At 47.7% G+C, this 18,454-nt stretch overlaps 2 protein-coding genes across 11 annotated transcripts in view; one reads left to right on the top strand and one right to left on the bottom strand.

The window, feature by feature from the left end:
* Window positions 1–269: 269 nt before the first annotated feature.
* LOC117063575 lies at window positions 270–2,289 on the bottom strand. Its single transcript, XM_033177383.1, has one exon. It carries the CDS (start codon window positions 1,956–1,958, stop codon window positions 1,530–1,532), a length of 429 nt encoding a protein of 142 aa, XP_033033274.1. The 5' UTR covers window positions 1,959–2,289; the 3' UTR covers window positions 270–1,529.
* DOCK9 (dedicator of cytokinesis 9) overlaps window positions 2,220–18,454 on the top strand; it is a 302,147-nt gene continuing 285,912 nt past the window's right edge. For 6 of the 10 annotated variants that reach the window (XM_033177368.1, XM_033177366.1, XM_033177370.1 and 3 more), the window contains exon 1: window positions 2,220–2,689. In XM_033177368.1, coding sequence (XP_033033259.1) covers window positions 2,561–2,689 — 129 coding nt within the window. In that variant the 5' untranslated portion in view covers window positions 2,220–2,560. The remainder of the gene's footprint in view (window positions 2,690–18,454) is intronic. The other 4 variants (XM_033177371.1, XM_033177378.1, XM_033177375.1 and 1 more) reach the window with 2 other exon arrangements.

Below are 18,454 nucleotides of genomic sequence, written 5' to 3' on the forward strand. Positions count from 1 at the left end.
TAATGTGCTTTCTGCACTATACTTTTCCCTTGTTCCTGCTTAAGTTACCTTAATAAAACCCAGCTGTTCTTCCATTCTCACAGAGCACCGTCTATTTTGTATTCAGAATGCTGCCTGGTTCATGAATTGCTACTAGAAGCCAATCAGATCTTTAAAACCATTTGTTGAAATTTTGTTCTTTAGACTACACACACACACTCTAATCATATAGCTCTTAAAAAAAGAAAAGAAGAAAACAAAAAAGGAATATAAAACTCTACAACCTTAGGTGCTTTTGTTGTTGTTTTTAATTTAAAAAGACAAAATTGTTCAACTTGTATAGAAGTAGATACAGCTTAGAGAGCCAAGGTAACAAAAGGGGAAAAGTTTGTGTTGTCTGGTACCTTTGAGGGAGTCAGAAGCCTAAAGGGAGGCTCTAATTTATGATTCTCAGAAGACAACTGTTGTCAACAGTTCAGATGAGAACGGAGCGGCCACACTCCTGCAGCTGAAAGGCGTCAAGGCGAGCTGAGTTGCTCTCGCCCAACAGAGTGCCTTCCCTGGGGAGGCAGGGAAAAGCTGGCTTGCACCTGCTCTGTCACCCAGCTCCACTCTTAGGACAGAAGAGATCTGGAAAACGTCTAGGCCATTCCTCATGTCACAGAGGAGGAAATGGGTTAGTGTGTCATTGTTTTTATTATCACACTTGTTTTATCTTCCAATCTGTCAGGCTCACTCAATGCTACATCCTGCAGTCCCCACCAGTCCCCACCCACTGGGGAAACAATCCGATCCTGCAAGCAATTATTGAGTGCTGACGGCACGCCTCACCTCCAGACCTGCCCATTAAACCTCTTAAGAAGGGAGGTGTTTTGCTTTCCGCGCTAGATCGGTATTTTCCCCTACCACTTTAAGATTACGCTTCAGGCCAGTGTTAGGCTTTCTGGTGGGGTGGGACGCGACAGGCGGCCTCCTCCACCGCAGTGATGGCAGCTATGAAACCTCTTGGTACTGGGGCCGGAGACGCGGCAGGGATTCTCCCAAAACTGGGTTTTCAAGGCCACCGCGCTCTACGGAGGCCGACCCCGCAGGTAAGGAACTGTCCACCGGGAAGCAACGGGCGTGGCATCAGCAGCCCGACCAATCAGCAGAGCCGCCCTTCAGTCAGCCTCCCCGCCCGGGGTACCCGCCCAGTCCCCAACCACTGAGCATGCGCCGCGGGCCTGGCGCAAATCCTCGCCTGGCGCGCCCTCTCCGCGGCCCCGGGAGGGTTAGGCTGCGCCCGGCTTCCTCAGAGAGACGGAGAGGGAGCCGGGGTGGCAGGAGACCCTTAGGGACGGGAAAGCGGTTAGGGTGTTGGGGGGAAAGTCTCTCACTGGGTAGCTGTAGCTAGCGGCCGCCAGCTCTGCGTCACGGTGGGCTCGCAAGCCGGCGCATCCCGGTTTCCCTGCCACCCCGCCTGGCGGTCCGGCGCGGAGGGGCGGCAGACCGGTTAAATCGGCCCCCGTGAGGGCTGCCGTGTCACCTGAGCCCCTTCCAGGCCGTTGTCCTCAGGTTACAGGCGACATAATCGAGGCTCCGAAGTTTTGCCCACGTCCAAGGTGAAGCAGCTGGCCGTCCCGGCGGGTCGGAGTCTGGGAGTCTCCCACGCCTGGCCCGGCCCAGCCGTCATTCTCCCGCCGGGAGCTCCGTGTCTCCGGGGACCGAACGGTGGGGAGGCCGAGGCGCCACCACGAGCGCGCGGCGCTCCGCGCCAGGTCCCAAGCAGGGACGCTCCGTCCAGGTCCGCCCGGCCGGCTGGGGGTGTCGATCGGTGCCGCATAAATAAAGGCCACTTTCCTGAGACCTCCATCCCAGCCGAGGCCCCTGGAGCAGAGGGGGGCGTGGTGCACCGAGCCCAGACCCCGCCGGTGACATCGGGGTTCCCTCGAGCGCAGCCGGGCTCCCTGGGCAAGAAACCCGGCTCCGAGACCGCGCATCGTCCAGCCTCGGCTGTGCACCCTCTTGGTGGCGTGCACAGTCCCCTCCTTGGGTCTTAGGACGTGCGACCCGAAGCGGAGGCAACCCCGAGCCCCCCACCTTCCCCACTGAGGGTCTCGCGCGAAACGCCACCCCTGCCAGTCCGGCCGCCTAGCTCCAGCGCCGGGCCGCGCCGACCTGCCTGGCCCGCCATCCCGCCGCGCCGGCCCCTCCTCCGCCCTCCGGGCGCCCCGCCCCGCCCGCGCCGCGCCGGACACCCCGCCCCGAGGAGGCGGCCCGGCGAGCGGTCGCCGAGGGAGGCTGGTGGCATGGGGGAGCCTCCGCCGCCACACGCACGGTCACCCCGAGCGAGCCCGGTCACTGCTGCGATCGCGGGGGGCCGCGGACGCCGAAGGGGGCGCCTCGGGGCGTGACACGGAGCGGAGGGCGCGGCCCGGGCTGCGGCGGCCCGACGCGCGGCGAGCAGCGGGGGGAGCGGGCGGCGGCGGCGGCGCCGGGAGCGGCAGGCGGAGCGGGCCGGGCGCCGAGGGCGCACCTGGCGGCCGCGCGGCCGGGCCGGGCCGCGGGAGCAGGCGGAGGCGGAGGCGGCGAGGGCCGGAGGATGTCGCAGCCGGCGCTGCTCCCCGCCTCGGCGGAGACTCGGAAGTTCACCCGGGCGCTGAGTAAGCCGGGCACGGCGGCCGAGCTGCGGCAGAGCGTGTCTGAGGTGGTGCGCGGCTCCGTGCTCCTGGTGAGTGCGGGACGACCGCGGGCCGGGGGAGGGAGGAGGGGGCGCAGGCAGCTGCGGGCCCGGGCCGGGCGCCTCTCAGTCGGCGGGGCTGAGGCGAAGCGGCAGACCGTGCTGGGTCCGCGGAATCAAGAGGTGGGGCCGGCGGGAGGGGGCTGGACGGGGAAGAAGAGAAGGTCCTGGAGGGGTTGCAACTCTCAGACCCCTCCCGGCCACCCAAGATTCTGTCCCCATAGCTGCCCCCTTCCTCGTGGGAAATTTCCGCGGAGTGACGTGGCCCTCTCACTCTTTTCACCCCGCTTTCTTTTCTGTCAACTGGGAAATTACACTCTCCCCCATCTCCCGCATCTCTCCCCCAGCCTCCCTCTCCTCCCGTGTTTTGGAGGGGCACAGAGGAATTGAGATGGGGCTTCCTCATCCAGTCTGCGCTCAGGGTGGGAGATGCCCCTGCGAACCCTTTGAGTGGACTGAACTCCAGGAGGGAAGGGCTTCGGCATTCTCTCCTGCGCCTCCCCCCGCCCCCCCATCACCCAAGCTGGTATCCTGAAGTTTGGCCGCCTTTTAGGGAGGCTTAGGGGGCATGATGGGAACCCTCGCTAATTTAGCATTGGTGCAAATTCCTGTGACGTTTGGGGGTTCGAAGCAAGCAAAGCGAGCAACCCAAAATGAATCTGCACGTGGCAGAACGTCTTTAGAGAATAGGCCTCTGGGTGTGAGGAAGATGAAGTTTTCTATTAAGTTTTTCACAGCCAGTGCTGGTTCTGCTGTATTTGGAAACGCACTGCAACCCGGTTCACCTGGATGGTGCGGGAGTGGAGCGACGTTTGAGCAGGAGCGAGCTTTGCCAGGCAGCTGGGAACTTTTAGCAGCCCCTTGCGTTGCCGCCGGCATTTGTTTTCTTGAAACGGGTTTGTTTGTGGGTGGGTGTGCCTTGTGTTTGTTGGAACAGTGCAAGAAGATGGGCCTTGGAAGTGGTTGTCTGGGCTTTGTGGCGCGGTGTGTTGGGGAGTGTTGGGGCAGAGTGCCGGGCCCCTTAACACAGGGGCGGATGCATCATTTTGGTGGCACATCGTTGCTCTTCCTGGGCAGACACAGAATTGCGTGAATGACGTTTGTGGAGACTGGAGATGAAACTTCGCTGATTTCTATGTCCAATTTGCTCAGTTTGAATTTTCTCTCGATTGCTAGCTCTGCCAACTCTCTGCAGATTCCTCAAACTCCAGTTTGATCCGTAGTAAACAGGGATTTAATTTTTCTATTTTAGGGAAGTCGATTAGGTAGGGAGTAGAGCAGGAGTTGGGAATAGACCAGAACCTGGCCATCTCTTCCATAACCAGCTAACTTCTGTATGGCTTCCTGCATCTTCCTGACTTTTGCCAGTGCATGTTAAGGATAAAGCCTGCAACTTTGGCATCTTTTCTGTTCTCACACAGAACTTGGTTCTTTTATCTGGGGCCTGCCTTGGTCGTCAGGATTTGAGGCAGAACAGGAGTAAATAAAGTGTACTAGTGTGCCATAATTTCCAAGATGCTGCAGGTACAGGTTTAATAAGCCGTGCTGGTGGAGCCCAGGAGTGCTGGTGCAGACGTGGTCCCTGAATATCCCCTTCCTGTCGGAGGATGCCCTACTAATGGTGACCTAGGAGTGTCCATTCCCACGTGTGACGGGCTGCCAACTGTGTTATGTCATGACACTTTAGTAGTACATCCGTTTTCCCTGGACACCCTTATGCATGAAGAGCCAGATGGCCTGGCTGTTGTCTTAACTCTTAGTCTTGTCTGTCTGTGGTCACTTGTCTGACAAAACCTGTGATGGAACAGATACAAAATGCAGGGAAGCAGGTGGGCTTGCTCTGGCATGTGAGGGCGCCTGGCTGAATGGGAAATAGGAAATGCATTGTGATGGTTCTGAATTGCAGAGGGAAGAATCTGGGAGGGCCTACAGATACTAAAAATTACCCACACACCTCATCCCCCCACCTCCTGCCTGGTACTCTGCCACTGCCTACTTCCTCTTATGGCTCCAGTGTCTGCCAGGGAGCCACAGTAGGTGCACCTGCTGCATAAGTTCTGGCCCAGCTTCATTGTGTGAAGGTCTGAGAGGTGAGGTAAGGTAACCCTGGACTTCTCAGGAGGCAGAGCAGCAACCCATGGTCTGTGAATCTGTCCTTAGATGGAAGTAATTACTCTGCTCTGTGTCTGATAACTTGGGTCAGCGCTAATACAATGCTTACAACATAAATGCTCAATAAATATTCTTAACTAGCTGACTAATAAAGCAGTTCTGCAGATGGACTTAAAAAAATTAAACTACGTATGCATTTAATAGCTCTTCCCATGCTTCAAGTATTGATGAGTGGATGGTCATAAGATCAGAAACAATGAAATTAAATAGTTCAGCGGATGATAAAGGCTGCCATTAAAAACAAGCTTTAAAATGTAAACATAATGTGGGCTTACCCATTTTTCATTGTTCAATAGCTTCATTTTTCATGGGTTCAGGTTCGTGGACCTTTATGAATGATTTTGTATGAATGTGTTTGAAAAGCTTGAAAATAAACATACAAAAAGTAGAGAGAATAGTATAATGAACCTTCATATTTCATCATTCAGATTGAATAATTATCAAGATTTTGCCAAACTTGCTTCATATGTCTCTTCTTCCTATTCTTTTTCATGTGTGATTGTGAGTCCCAGGCCTTATATCATTTCACCTCTATATAACTAGTGTACATTACTTAAAAATAGGGTCTATTCTTACATAACTATAATGTCATTATGATAAATTAACAACTTGTTAGTATGCTCTTCACATTTCCCACATTATTTTTAAAAATCTTTGATTGTAGGCCGGGCGCGGTGGCTCAAGCCTGTAATCCCAGCACTTTGGGAGGCCGAGACGGGCGGATCACAAGGTCAGGAGTTCGAGACCATCCTGGCTAACATGGTGAAACCCCATCTCTACTAAAAAATACAAAAAACTAGCCGGGCGAGGTGGCGGGCGCCTGTAGTCCCAGCTACTCGGGAGGCTGAGGCAAAAGAATGGCGTGAACCCGGGAGGCGGAGCTTGCAGTGAGCTGAGATCAGGCCACTGCACTCCAGCCCGGGCGACAGAGCGAGACTCCGTCTCAAAAAAAAAAAAAAAAAAACTTTGATTGTTAGTTTGTTCTAATCAGGGCCTAAAAAAGCTTTGCAGGCCTTGTCAGACATGGTTAGCTCTTTCATGAGCTTTAGAATTTTTTTTTTTTTTTCTGAGATGGAGTCTCACCTTGTTGCCAGGCTGGAGTGCAGTGGTGCGATCTTGGCTTACCGCAATCTCTGCCTCCCAGATTTGAGTGATTCTTCTGCCTCAGCCTCCCAAGTAGCTGGGATTACAGGTGTGTTCTACCATGCCCAGATAATTTTTGTATTTTTAGTAGGGACAGGGTTTCATCATGTTGGCTAGGCTGGTCTCAAACTCTTGACCTCGGGTGATCCGCCCGCCTCGGCCTTCCAAAGTGCAGGGATTACAGGAGTGAGCGACCCACCGCGCCCAGCCAGAATTCTTTATAATGGAGAGAACCCTCCATGGGGTCAGGACTTCTGGGTTTTAATCTTAGAGGTTTAGTAGTTCAGAGCATGGGTTGTAAACCTGGTTCCATGCCTCACCAGCTGTACAGTCTTAGGTATATAACTTAACCTTGTTGGGGCTCAGTTTCCTCATCTTTAGATTGGAGATAATAATTATGCTTTCCTTGTATTGTAGTTGGAAGGATTAATTGAGCTGTGTGGGTGAAGCTCTTAGGCAGTGGCTGGTGTATATTCTACCAGCTACTTAAGTCCCCTTGGACTGTTGCTTAATGTCTCTGAACTTCAGGGTTCCTGCTCTGTTAAATAAGAGACATACTTGGTTTTTTCTAGAGTCCCTTATTCCACCAGTGGGCTTCTATTTGAAGCTGTTTTTATTTATTATTTATTTATTCTTTTTTTTTTTTTGAGACAGGGTCTTGCTCTTGTCACCCAGGCTGGAATGCAGTGGCATGATCTTGGCTTACTGCAACCTCCACCTCCCTGGTTCAAGTGGTTCTCCTGCATAGCTGGGATTACAGTTGCCCGCCACTACACCTGGCTAATTTTTTGTATTTTTGAGTAGAGACGGGGTTTCGCCAATTTGGCCAGGCTGGTTTCGAACTCCTTACCTCAGGTAATCCACCCACCTGGGCCTACCAAAGTATTGGGATTACAGGGGTGAGCCACTGTGCCTGGCCTTATTTATTATTGTTTTAGAGACAGTCTTTATCTGTCACCCAGGCTGGAGCGTAGCGGCACAATCATGGCTTGCTGCAGCCTTTGAATTCCTGGGTACATGCAGTCCTCTCACCTCCGCCTCCAGAGTAACTGGGACTACGGGCATGCACCACCATACCTGGCTAATGTTTGTATTTTTTGTAGAGATGGGGTTTTGCCCTGTTGCCCAGGCTGGTCTCGAACTGGGCGCAAGCAATTCCAAACTCCTGGGATTACAGGTGCAAGTCAGCATACCCAGCCCTAAGCTGCTTTTATAAAAGTAGTGGAGGTACTACTAGGAACGTTTTTAACTGTAAGAAAAGTAATTTATGATTTTTGGTAATGAAGGAAGAATCCTCACAGTTTCAGAATTAGCTTTCCATAATTTAGAATAGTCAGGAAGGTGGCGTGTTCAGAACGTATGCAAGCCCAGAAGAAAAGCTAGAAAGAATTCCCTGAGCAGGGTTGAGTTATGATTACTTTTGGAGCTCCGGAAAGGATTTTACCTCAGGTCTTTCAGACGTATTAAAGATGGCCTCATAATGGCCTAGATCTAAGAGGAGGTATTAATACCACTCAAGGCCTGCAAGTGTCTTTTCTCTGAAAGATTTGTGTGAATATCAGGTCACATCCGTTTGCATGGGTGTGCTGACTGTCCTGCACTTGGGTATTAATACATAAGTCTTCTGGCTGCCCGGCTTCCTTACTGATCTTATGTTCAGCTTCAGACTCTTCTTCGATGTCAAGCCCTTGCCAGCGATGCCACTCCACACCCCTTTGAGTTCCAACAATGCAAATGAAACCAAGTCAGGTCGTTGCTAAATTTCACTTGGCTGTTACTGGAGGAGGGCAGACAGGAAGTATGGGGTAGTAATGACCCTGAGTCCGCCTGAGGCTTCCCGCACTGGCCCGTTTATTCAGCTCAAGATTCCAGTGCTATCGGAGGTAACGTGAGACCCCAGTAATGTTGTTCTTTGAAATTCTCAAGAAAGGTAAAATCTCGTTTTTGGCTGTAATTTAAAATCAGATGTCAGTAAGCTGATAACTGGCCAGAGCTTCTTTGCACTGTTTTTTTCCACCCCTCAGTGGAGAAAACAGAAATGTCCCAAAATACAGGAAGCAGGGTGGAGGTGCATATCGGACTAGATAATCAGCAGAAGGTTCCACTCCTTTGCCTTCTAGTCCATTTGACTATTTATTAGTAGTCTGGAGGACATTAGTGAGGCCTTGAGTTTGAACAGGGAGGGAAGGAACTGTGAAATCACTGTCCACATTTACTGAGGCCCGACTCTGGGGCAGGGCTGTCTGCTGGGTGCTAAGAACATGATACCACATCAGAGTAGGCCCTTGCCCGTGCAGGGTTTATGATCTAAACAGGTGGACGGGTCAGTCACCTACACTAAGGTGACTAACAGTACTAAGGCGCACTATGGAAAGAGTCAAACGTGTGGTTCAGAGACCACAGGAAGATGAAAGCACAGAACCAGTGTATTCGAGAAAGAATTTATTAAGAGTTAAACTGGACCGGCCGGGCGCGGTGGCTCACGCCTGTAATCCCAGCACTTTGGGAAGCCGAGCGGGGGGTGGATCATGAGGTCGGGAGATCGAGGCCATCCTGGCTAACACAGTGAAACCCCATCTCTACTAAAAATACAAAAGATTAGCCGGCTGTGGTGGTGGGTGTCTGTAGTCCCAGCTACTCAGGAGGCTGAGGCAGGAGAATGGCGTGAACCCAGGAGGTGGAGCTTGCGGTGAGCCGAGGTGGCGCCACTGCACTCCAACCTGGGCGACAGAGCAAGACTCCATCTCAAAAAAAAAAAAAAAAAAAAAAAGAAAAAAAAAAAGAATTCACCTGGACCTGGTAGATGCAGAGATAAGGAAGACTTTTATCCTTTTTTTCTAGGAAAGAATAAGAAATCGAGCAAATGCTTAGTATGCCCAGGTAGGACCAAGAAGGAGCAGAGCAGCTTGGGCAAAGAAGAGCAAGTTTTTGGAGGAAGGGAGAGAAGTTCTGAAAATACGGTTGCCAACTTTGGGAACAATTTCATTGATTGGCTGAGAACACATCCTGAAATAGATTTTTTCATTTGTCTTTTAGAAACCTATTTCAGGAAAGAAGTTCAAACCAGCCATGGACATATGCTTCCTAGAGAGACCTTCCCTAAGTGTAATCCTGAGAGTAAATAATGTGACTGTTTTCTGTCAGGCAGACCCAAGATGGGAGGTGTGACATGGAAGGGAAAATCCAGTAGCAGGCCTGTGTGTGTAGGCACTTAGTATCATGAGAGCAGTAGTCGGATATGGTGAGTTACCATTCAGTAAATGGTATTACAAATAATAATGTTGGAGCCGTAACTTATAGCACATACTGAATCAATTATAGTGAAATGTAAGAGTTATTTGTAAAATAAAAGAAACCACATAAAACATGGGCGAATAATCATATAAGAGTGGAGAGGGATATTTATGTATTTATTTATTTATTTGAGATGGAGTCTCACTCTGTCACCCAGGCTAGAGTGCAGTGGTGCGATCTTGGCTTACTGCAACCTCTGCCACCCGGGCTCAAGTGATTCTCCTGCCTCAACCTCCCAGGTAGTTGGAATTACAGGCATGTGCCACCACACCCGGCTTATGTTTGTATTTTTAGTAGAGATGGGGTTTCACCATGTTGGCCAGGCTGGTCTTGAACTTCTGACCTCAAGTGATTCACCCACTTCGGCCTCCCAAAGTGCTGGGATTACAGGCATGAGCCACCATGCCTGGCCTGGAGAGGGATTTTTAAAGTATGAAAGTTCAGGAAGAAACCGGCTGGACTTGGGCTTTGGAGGTGAGCCTTGGCTTTGCCACTGATTGGCTGAGGACTTCGCGCAATGTACGTTGCCCAAGCCTTAGTTTGCTCATCTGAGAATTGGGATTGGTAGGTATTATTATCTTAGAGAGTTTTTTAAAAGTAAAGATTAAGTAAGAAAATGCATGTAAAGTAGTTAATAGTGAGTGCTCAGCAAATGCAAGCTCTTATTATGTTACTAAAGGGAAAGATTGATTATCTTGACTGAATATTTCTGGAGCCAGCATTTATTGACCCACCTATGATGCCCTAGAATGCATCTGAGGACTTCACACACAGGTTAAGTCCCCTAAAGGTCACAGGTATAGGTATGGGGGCTGGGTCTTGAAGCTGAGCACTATAACTTCACACCCAGAACTCCTAGCCACTCCGCCTGTTGCCTCCCCGTGTTAACACTAAACGTCTGTCTCTGTAAGTACCATACCGGTGAAAGTCAAACAGTAAGCTTAGAAACAATATTTGCCCTGTAGCTATTTGTCTTTAGAGATCTGTCAGTCACAGTGTTAAGTTAAACCTTTTGCTTGGAGGGCTACCTTATTCTATAACTCCAGGGCCACACTCACATGGGCATAAGCTGTACTGTACAGCATGGAATGTAGGTTTGATAAGCATGAGGTTTTAAAAGTGTACCTGTCATAAAATTGTTTTTCTTTAGCATAAATCTCTCATGTACATTCGTTGCCTGGCTATCGGCCTGACCTATCTGTGTTTAGTCTTTAACATGAACCAGAATGCAGAATGTTAACAGTGGTTATCTCTGGATGTGGGATGATGGGAAGTTCACTTTTTTCTTCCGATTTTCTGTCCTCCCCAGATTTCTACAGTTGACATGTATTACTTTTATTACTTTGGTCAATACTGACAGGAGAAATGATTTTGAGAATGTGCTGTGATCATTGGAGCCCTCAGGGCAAGGCCGCTTAATTCTAAGAGATAGTTCTTTTTCTTCCTGTCGTATATTTGAGCTTCTGCAACTTTAAAAAGTTGCTCAGAATTTAGCAAGTGGTGGAGAGAGGGAGGGCTGGGAGTTTCTGAGATGCCGGAGGCTATTTGTCACAGGCTTTTCCCTTGGCTATTCCCTGGCCTGGGGCTTCTTGGCTCTACTGACCCAGCTCTTGTCTTTACTTCTACACTGGCTGTTTGGTCTGCCTCTGCTTCCTCACCGTCCATAGCTCCCTATCCCCGTGACCTGCTCGTGTCCTTAGTGTGGGGCGGCCTCTCAGTGCTCACCCCATACCACTCAGCCCCCTCTTCCCTTCTGTGGAACAGGATTCTCCTGTGCCTCCCTCTTCCTCTCTGATGTCTGTTCCTGTGTCTTCTGCACTCTTTTTGCTGCAGTCACCACACAGGGGCATTCCTAAAGGGTCTCTTCTCCACCACTGGTTTATAGAATTTAATGTTTTCCCTTTACTCCGAAGGGGGGCACCATCTCATTGCAATTTCCACAGTTTTATCTCCAGTTCTGATTCTCGGCCTTCTACTACACGCTGTGCACCCCACCCCCCCGCCCCGCCCTAGACCTGCTTTTCTGTTTTCCTGCCTGACTCTTCTTCTTGGCTGTCCTACCAGCTCCGTAAGTTCAGCATCTATGAGACATAAATTGCCACTTTACATCCCAAGTTAGGTTGTCCTTTTTACATTCTTGTTTTAGTGGGGAGTGTCTATGTTCATCACCAGCTTTGAAACCTGTAACTCCTCCTGTGTCTCTTCTGTTTATCTCCTTTGCCTTCCTCTTTCAAGAACCACTACATTCATTACGTTCTGTCATGAATCAGGCGTTATGGGCCAAGGACTCCCAGGTCTCAGTGGCTTAGAACAGAAAGGTTTATGTCTTCCGCACGCTACCTCTCTATTGAGTGTGGGCTGGGAGCCTAGTTCCATATTGTCCTGGGACCTCAGTTGATGGGACAGCCCCCATCTTGAACGTGGCAGGTCTGTGTGGCAAAAGCAAATTACATGGCAACACTGAACTCCAGGGGCAGGGAAGTACAATCCTTTCTGTGTATCTGCAAGGAGGACTCACATATTTGGTGAGCAGCACTGATGCCTGCTGCAACCTGGCATCCCCTTTCCTGTCTCCTTTCTTTCCTGGTTTGTGCAGTAGTAGGGTGTATTAGTCCATTTTTGCACTGCGATAAAGACATACCTGAGATTGGGTAATTTATAAAGAAAAGAGGTTTAATTGGCTTATGGTTCTGTAGACTGTACAGGCTTCTGCTTCTGGAGAGGCCTCAGGAAACTTACAATCATGGCAGAAGGCGAAGGGGAAACAGGCACATCTGCACATGGCTGGCAAGAAAGAGGGAGAGCAAAGGAAGAGGTGCTACACACTTTTAAACAGCCAGATCTCATGAGAACTCTATCACGAGAACAGCAAGGGGGAAGTCTGCCCCTCCTCCCACACTGGGGATTTGGGTGGGGACACAGAGCCAAACCATATCATAGGGGATAGGATCCTTCTTACCTGGTTTCTTTGCTACCGTAATTACTCCATCCTTATCGGTTCAGTTCTGAACCCTGAAGACATTAGTATTTCCCATTGCCCTTGGGATACAAACTCTTTCCCCTTGGACCATAAGGCTCTCTCCTTACCAGACACCACCCTCCCGTTACTCACTGGCTGGGCTGTTAGATCCTCATGTATTCCAGCCTCTCTCATACTTCAGGAGGTAAGAAGCTCTCACTTCTGCCAGGAATAATAATGACCCTTGGCCACCCTTCTCAGTTGCCAGGCCACTCTCTCTGGCCTTTGAAACTGTACTCATATGTCCTGGCCTATCCACCCAAACTAAAACATGCACTGCCTGTTCCTTTCTTTTGACCACTTATCACAATTTATTTATTTATGTATTTTTTGTGCATTTGCTGAAGGTCTTTTTCCCTCCCTGTACTGTTGGTTCACCATGGTTTGTTTTCCCAGAGCCTGGCACATAGCAGGGGCTCAGTCATATGTTTTGGATGAATGAACAAACCCTGAAAACGCTACATCTGACTCTATATCTTAATTTTATCCTTTTCTTATTTCCTATTACCTCTACTTTCTCTTCCCTGCACCTATTTCTTCTGTTTATTTCATCCCAGTTTTCCTCCTGCTGCCAGGTTACTTTTCCTAATGCACAGGCTCTATCATATGAGTTTCTCATTGCTGCATATGACAAATTTGCTGATATTCTTGCACATCAGAATGTGTATCACTTTGAGGCTGGTTCTGTGTTTGTTTTCATTTAGGAAAAGCTGTTCAGATTGTCAGTAAATCCGTATGATCTTTGCATAGGATTTTAAAGCAGCTGCACATCTTGGTACAAAATGTTTAAGATTAATTTCCTTTGTTAGGACCATTTGTTTTCACCAATTCCATAGAGCTCCAGTGTGTAAATATTTAGTAACTCATTTGTCTGAAAGAAAGCAAAACAAAACAAAAATACAAGGAATAAAAATCACTGGGAGTGCTGTTCATTCACTGAATAATGAGTTTTGCAAAGAGCACATGGGTGGTGACATTATATTGATTACACCTTTATTTTCTGTTGCTTTTTTGACTATCAGTGAATTTATCTTATTTTATACTTTTACTTTCTATTTCTTTCTTGGCTCTTTATTGGTGAACTGGTAGCAAGGAGATGTACTATCTGATCAGAACTTTGAATCTTCCTACTTCTCTTTCTTTGAGGTTGACAGGGATAAATACAATTAAGATAGTGCTTGGGTGTGGTGACATTGGAAGACAGGCTGGGCCATGGCCTGTGGTAGAGACTTCCCCACTCTATTGAATGTTAATCTGAAAGTGAATCTGAAAGCAGATGGTCATGAACTACCCAGGGTCTATTAAGCCCATGAAGTTTATTTTAAAACTCTTAAAATAGATTGAGATTCAAATTGAGATTCATGCAGTCTATTTTTTAAAGATTTTGTCTTAACAAAGTAGATGTTCAGTCATACAGATAGGCAAATATTCTAAGGAAAGATGTTTACCATGCTAAGTTAAAAAAAATAAAGTTATAAATAGTGCTGTTGGCCAGGTGCAGTGGCTAACACCTGTACTCCCAGCACTGCGGGAGGCGGAGGTGGGGCAACACTTGAGCCCAGGAGTTTGAGATCAGCCTGGGCAACAAAGTGAGAACCCATCTCTAAAAAAAAAAAAAAAAAAGAAGAAAAGAAAAAATTAGCTGGGTGTGGTGGCACACGCCTGTAGTCCCTAGCTACTCAGGAGGCTGAGATGACAGGATCGCTTAAGCCCAGGAAGTCGTGGCTGCGGTGAGCTATGATTGAGTCATCGCACTCTAGCCTGGGTGAAAGCGAGACTGTCTTAAAAAAAAAAAAAAAAAAGCATACTACAGCTGACCTTTGAACAATGTGTGTTTGAACTGCACAGGTCCACTTATATGCAGATTAAAAAATAAGTGTATAGTAAACAGTTTTGGAGATTTGCACCAATTTGAAAAAACTCGCAGATGAACTGCATAGGCGTTGAAGAAATTAAGGAAAAGGTATATCATTAATACATAAAATAATGTGTAGATACTAGTCTATTTTATCATTTACTACTATAAATGATACACAAATCTGTTATAAAAAGTTAAAAGTTGTCAAAACTTATGCACACAAACACAGACCATACATGGTGCCATTTACAGTCCAGAGAAATGGATATAAAGATGCAACATTAAATCATAACTACATAAAATTAACTACAGTACATATTGTACTACTGTAATGATTTCATAGCCACCTCCTGTAGCTATTGTGGTGAGTGTTGTGTTGTGAATATCTACTTAAAACACCATGTGACACCATTCATCTCCATATGAGCAGTTTCTCTTTCCATAAAAGAGAACCCAAAAAGAAGAGGAGGCAAAATTTAACGTAAGTAGAGAGTTTATTTGGGCCAAGCTTGCTGCAACTCAGGAGCAAAGGTTCAAATTGCCCTGCATATACACTCTGATTAACAGTGTCCAAGGGAGTTTTATTTTTATTTTTTATTTTTTATTTTTTATTTTTTTTTTTGTTGAGACGGAGTCTCGCTCTGTCGCCCGGGCTGGAGTGCAGTGGCCGGATCTCAGCTCACTGCAAGCTCCGCCTCCCGGTTTACGCCATTCTCTCGCTCAGCCTCCCGAGTAGCTGGGACTACAGGCGCCCGCCATCTCGCCCGGCTAATTTTTTGTATTTTTTTTAGTAGAGACGGGGTTTCACCGTGTTAGCCAGGATGGTCTCGATCTCCTGACCTCGTGATCCGCCCGTCTCGGCCTCCCAAAGTGCTGGGATTACAGGCTTGAGCCACCGCGCCCGGCCTATTTTTTATTTTTATTTATTTATTTTTTTGAGACGGAGTCTTTGCTATGTCACCCAGTCTGGAGTGCAGTGGCACGATCTCGGCTCACTGCTAGCTCCGCCTCCTGGGCTCACGCCATTCTCCTGCCTCAGCCTCCCGGGTAGCTGGGACTACAGGCACCCGCTACCACTCCCGGCTAATTTTTTGTATTTTTAGTAGAGATGGGGTTTCACAGTGTTAGCCAGGATGGTCTTGATCTCCTGACCTTGTGATCCGCCCGTCTCGGCTTCCCAAAGTGCTGGGATTACAGGCATGAGCCACCGCGCCCGGCTACAAGGGATTTTTAAAGGAAAAGAAGAGGCAGTTTCTGAGTTGTTTACCAATAATTCACATGAAAACAACATGAACTATTGATTGGCTATCTTTTGTTCTTTGTATTACGCATTCTGGGAACATGAAGATAATGGGGGAGGTAGCTAGTCAGGAACCAAATGACTTTAAACAGTTGCCCTTGGGCACAGAGTGGGGTGACCTGAAGTCCCATACTCATGTCTCTTCTCTGGGCCTGCATAGTTCACATAGCTCAGACTGCTCCGAGCTATTTTTCTTTTCTCTCTAGTAAATTGCTTATTGCAGTAAAAAGTGATCTCTTGCCTTCTTGTATATCATGTTTAGTGCAATACCATAGACATTGAATAACACCATTGGACCCTTACAAAGTGCCAGCCCTTACAAAGATCCTGGAAGTGCTCCTAGGAAACAGAGAGAAGTCATGACATTACAAGAAATAGTTGAATTACTTGATATATTTTGTAGACTGTGGTCTGTAGCTGCAGTTACCTGCCATTTTAAGATAAATTAATCCAGTTTAAGGACCATTGTGAAAAAAGAAAAGGAAATTTGTGAGCTGTTTCTGTAGCTGCATCAGTAGGCATAAAAACCTTGTACTTCTTGCAAAATACCTTTTTATCTTGTAGTGAAAATGCAGCTTTTATGTGGGCACAGAGTTGCTCTAGAAAGGAATACCTATAGACTAATGACTTGAGAAAAAGTGAAGTCATTATATGACAACTTAAAGCAAAAAGTATGTGAAAGATCTGAAGCTGGAGAATCTAATGCCAGCAAAGGATCGTTTGATAATTCTAGAAAGAGTTTTGGCTTTAAAAATATCAAGATAACAGGAGAAGCAGTTCTGCCAACCAAGAGGCAGCGTACAAACTCCCAGATGCCGTTAAGAAAATCATTGAGGAGAAAGGATATCTGCCTGAACAGGGTTTTAATACAGATTAAAGTGCCCTATTCTGGAAAAAATGCCACAAAGGACATTTTTTAGTAAGGAAGAAAAGTGAGCACCAGGATTGAAGGCAGGAAGGCTTAGGCCAACTCTACTGTTTTGTGTAAATGCAATCAGGTTTATGATCAGGACTGCCCTTTTCTATAAAGCTGCCAACCCCCAAGCCTTGAAGGGAAAAGATCAATACTAGCTGCCAGTCTTTTCATTGTATAAGAAGACCTGGGCACGGAGAACCCTTTTTCTGGATTGGTTTTGTTACCAGCCATGGGTTCTTGGGCCCTCAATGCAATAGAAATTGACATGAGGCCTAAAGAAAAGCCTTCATTGGAGCTTATGCCTGAGCATAAGGGAGGCAGAACAAGAGAGAGAGAGAGAGAGAGAATTCCTTGGGCAACTCTCTGAGCCTGTAGGGATTTTTTATTAGGCGAAGTGTGGGAATTGACATGGGGTAGGATATGCAGGGTGGGCTGGGCAAAGCACGTGGTAGGGTGTGCGGGTCAGAATATCTGGTTGGTCAGAATATCTGGTTGCAATGGTTATCTTGAGTGATGGGCCACCTGGTGGTCTGGCTGGTGGCAACAAGGCTTTAAATCAGTTGGTCAGCATTCCTTCCTGAGGTCAGACACTCTGCAACCTTGATTCCATATTTTGGACCTCCTATGGCCAATTCCTGGAATTCTTTTTCTTTTTTTGAGACAGGGTCTGTTACCCAGGCTGGAGTGCGGTGTTGTGATTTTGGCTCACTGAAGCCTTGACCTCCCAGGCTCAAGCAATCAATCCTCCCATCTCAGCCTTGCAGGTAGCTGGGATTATAAGTGTGTGCCATGATGCCTAGCTCAATTTTGTATTTTTTGTAGAGATGGGGTTTTGCCATGTTGCCCAGGCTAGTCTCAAACTCGAGTTCAAGTGATCATCCTACCTTGGCGTCCCAAGTGCTGGGATTACATGTGTGTGCCACCATGCCTGGCCCCTGGAATTCTTTAAGTAAAAGGCACAGTTAAACTTTCTGAGAGCACAGAAAAACAATTTAGAATGGCTGTTTTCTTTGTATGACTACAGCCTCAGGCTTAGTGGGTATAGATAGCATCAGCAAGGTAGTGGTATGGGTTTTGTGATCACTGGGGATGCATGAAAGAATGCTCCGGTGGGGGTGAGCTGATGCCAAACCCCGTCTTTAGGTTCCCTCAGTTTCATCAGTGCTTTGTCCCTGAAGTCAGGAAAGACCTTCATAACAAGAGAATGCCTTTTAAAGTTCTTTTGATATTATACAATGCCCCTGGCCACCCAGAACACATGAGTTCAACACCAAAGACATTGAAGTGGTCTACTTGTTCCCAAACACAATGTCCTACTTCACCCTCTAGATCAGGGGCCATAAGGACCTTTAAGGCTCAGTGGACACTGTACTTTATGGAAAGGATCGTAGCGCTGTGGAAGACAACCCAAATAAAACATCATGAAAGTCTGGAAGGAGTGTATCATTGAAGTATACCGTCATTGTTATACAAAAAGCAGTGAAAGCCATCAAGTCTGAAACACATTTCTGCTGGAGAAAACTGTGTCCAGATGTTGTGCATGACTTCACAGGATTTATGACAGAGCCAATCAAGGAAATCATGAAAGAGATTGTGGATATAGCAAAAAAGGTGGGGCTGGGGTGAAGGGTTTCAAGATAAAGATCTTGGAGAAGTTCAAGCGCTACTGGACACCACACCAGAGCAACTAACAAAAGAGTGGTGGAGACTGGTGCTTCAGAGCTACTGCCCCATGATGAGGAAGAAGACGTGGAAGAAGAGGCACTGCCAGAAAAGAAGTTGATGTCAGACAGTCTGGCAGAAGCATTCTAATTATTCAAGAGTGCTTTTGACTTCTTCTATGGCATGAATCTCTTTAAGATACGGGCACTGAAACTAAAGCAAATGGTGGAAGGATTGGTACTATATAGAAACATATTTAGAGAAATTAAAAAACTAAAAAGCGACAGTTACACCTAGTGTGCCTGCCTCTCTTGCCTCCTGTTCACCTCCTTCACCTCTTCTGCCTTTGCCACCCCTGAGACAGCAAGACCAGTCCCTCCTCATCCTCTTCC

This window comes from Trachypithecus francoisi, unplaced genomic scaffold, assembly GCF_009764315.1.
Source record: "Trachypithecus francoisi isolate TF-2019V2 unplaced genomic scaffold, Tfra_2.0 Lachesis_group18, whole genome shotgun sequence".
NCBI lineage: Eukaryota > Metazoa > Chordata > Mammalia > Primates > Cercopithecidae > Trachypithecus > Trachypithecus francoisi.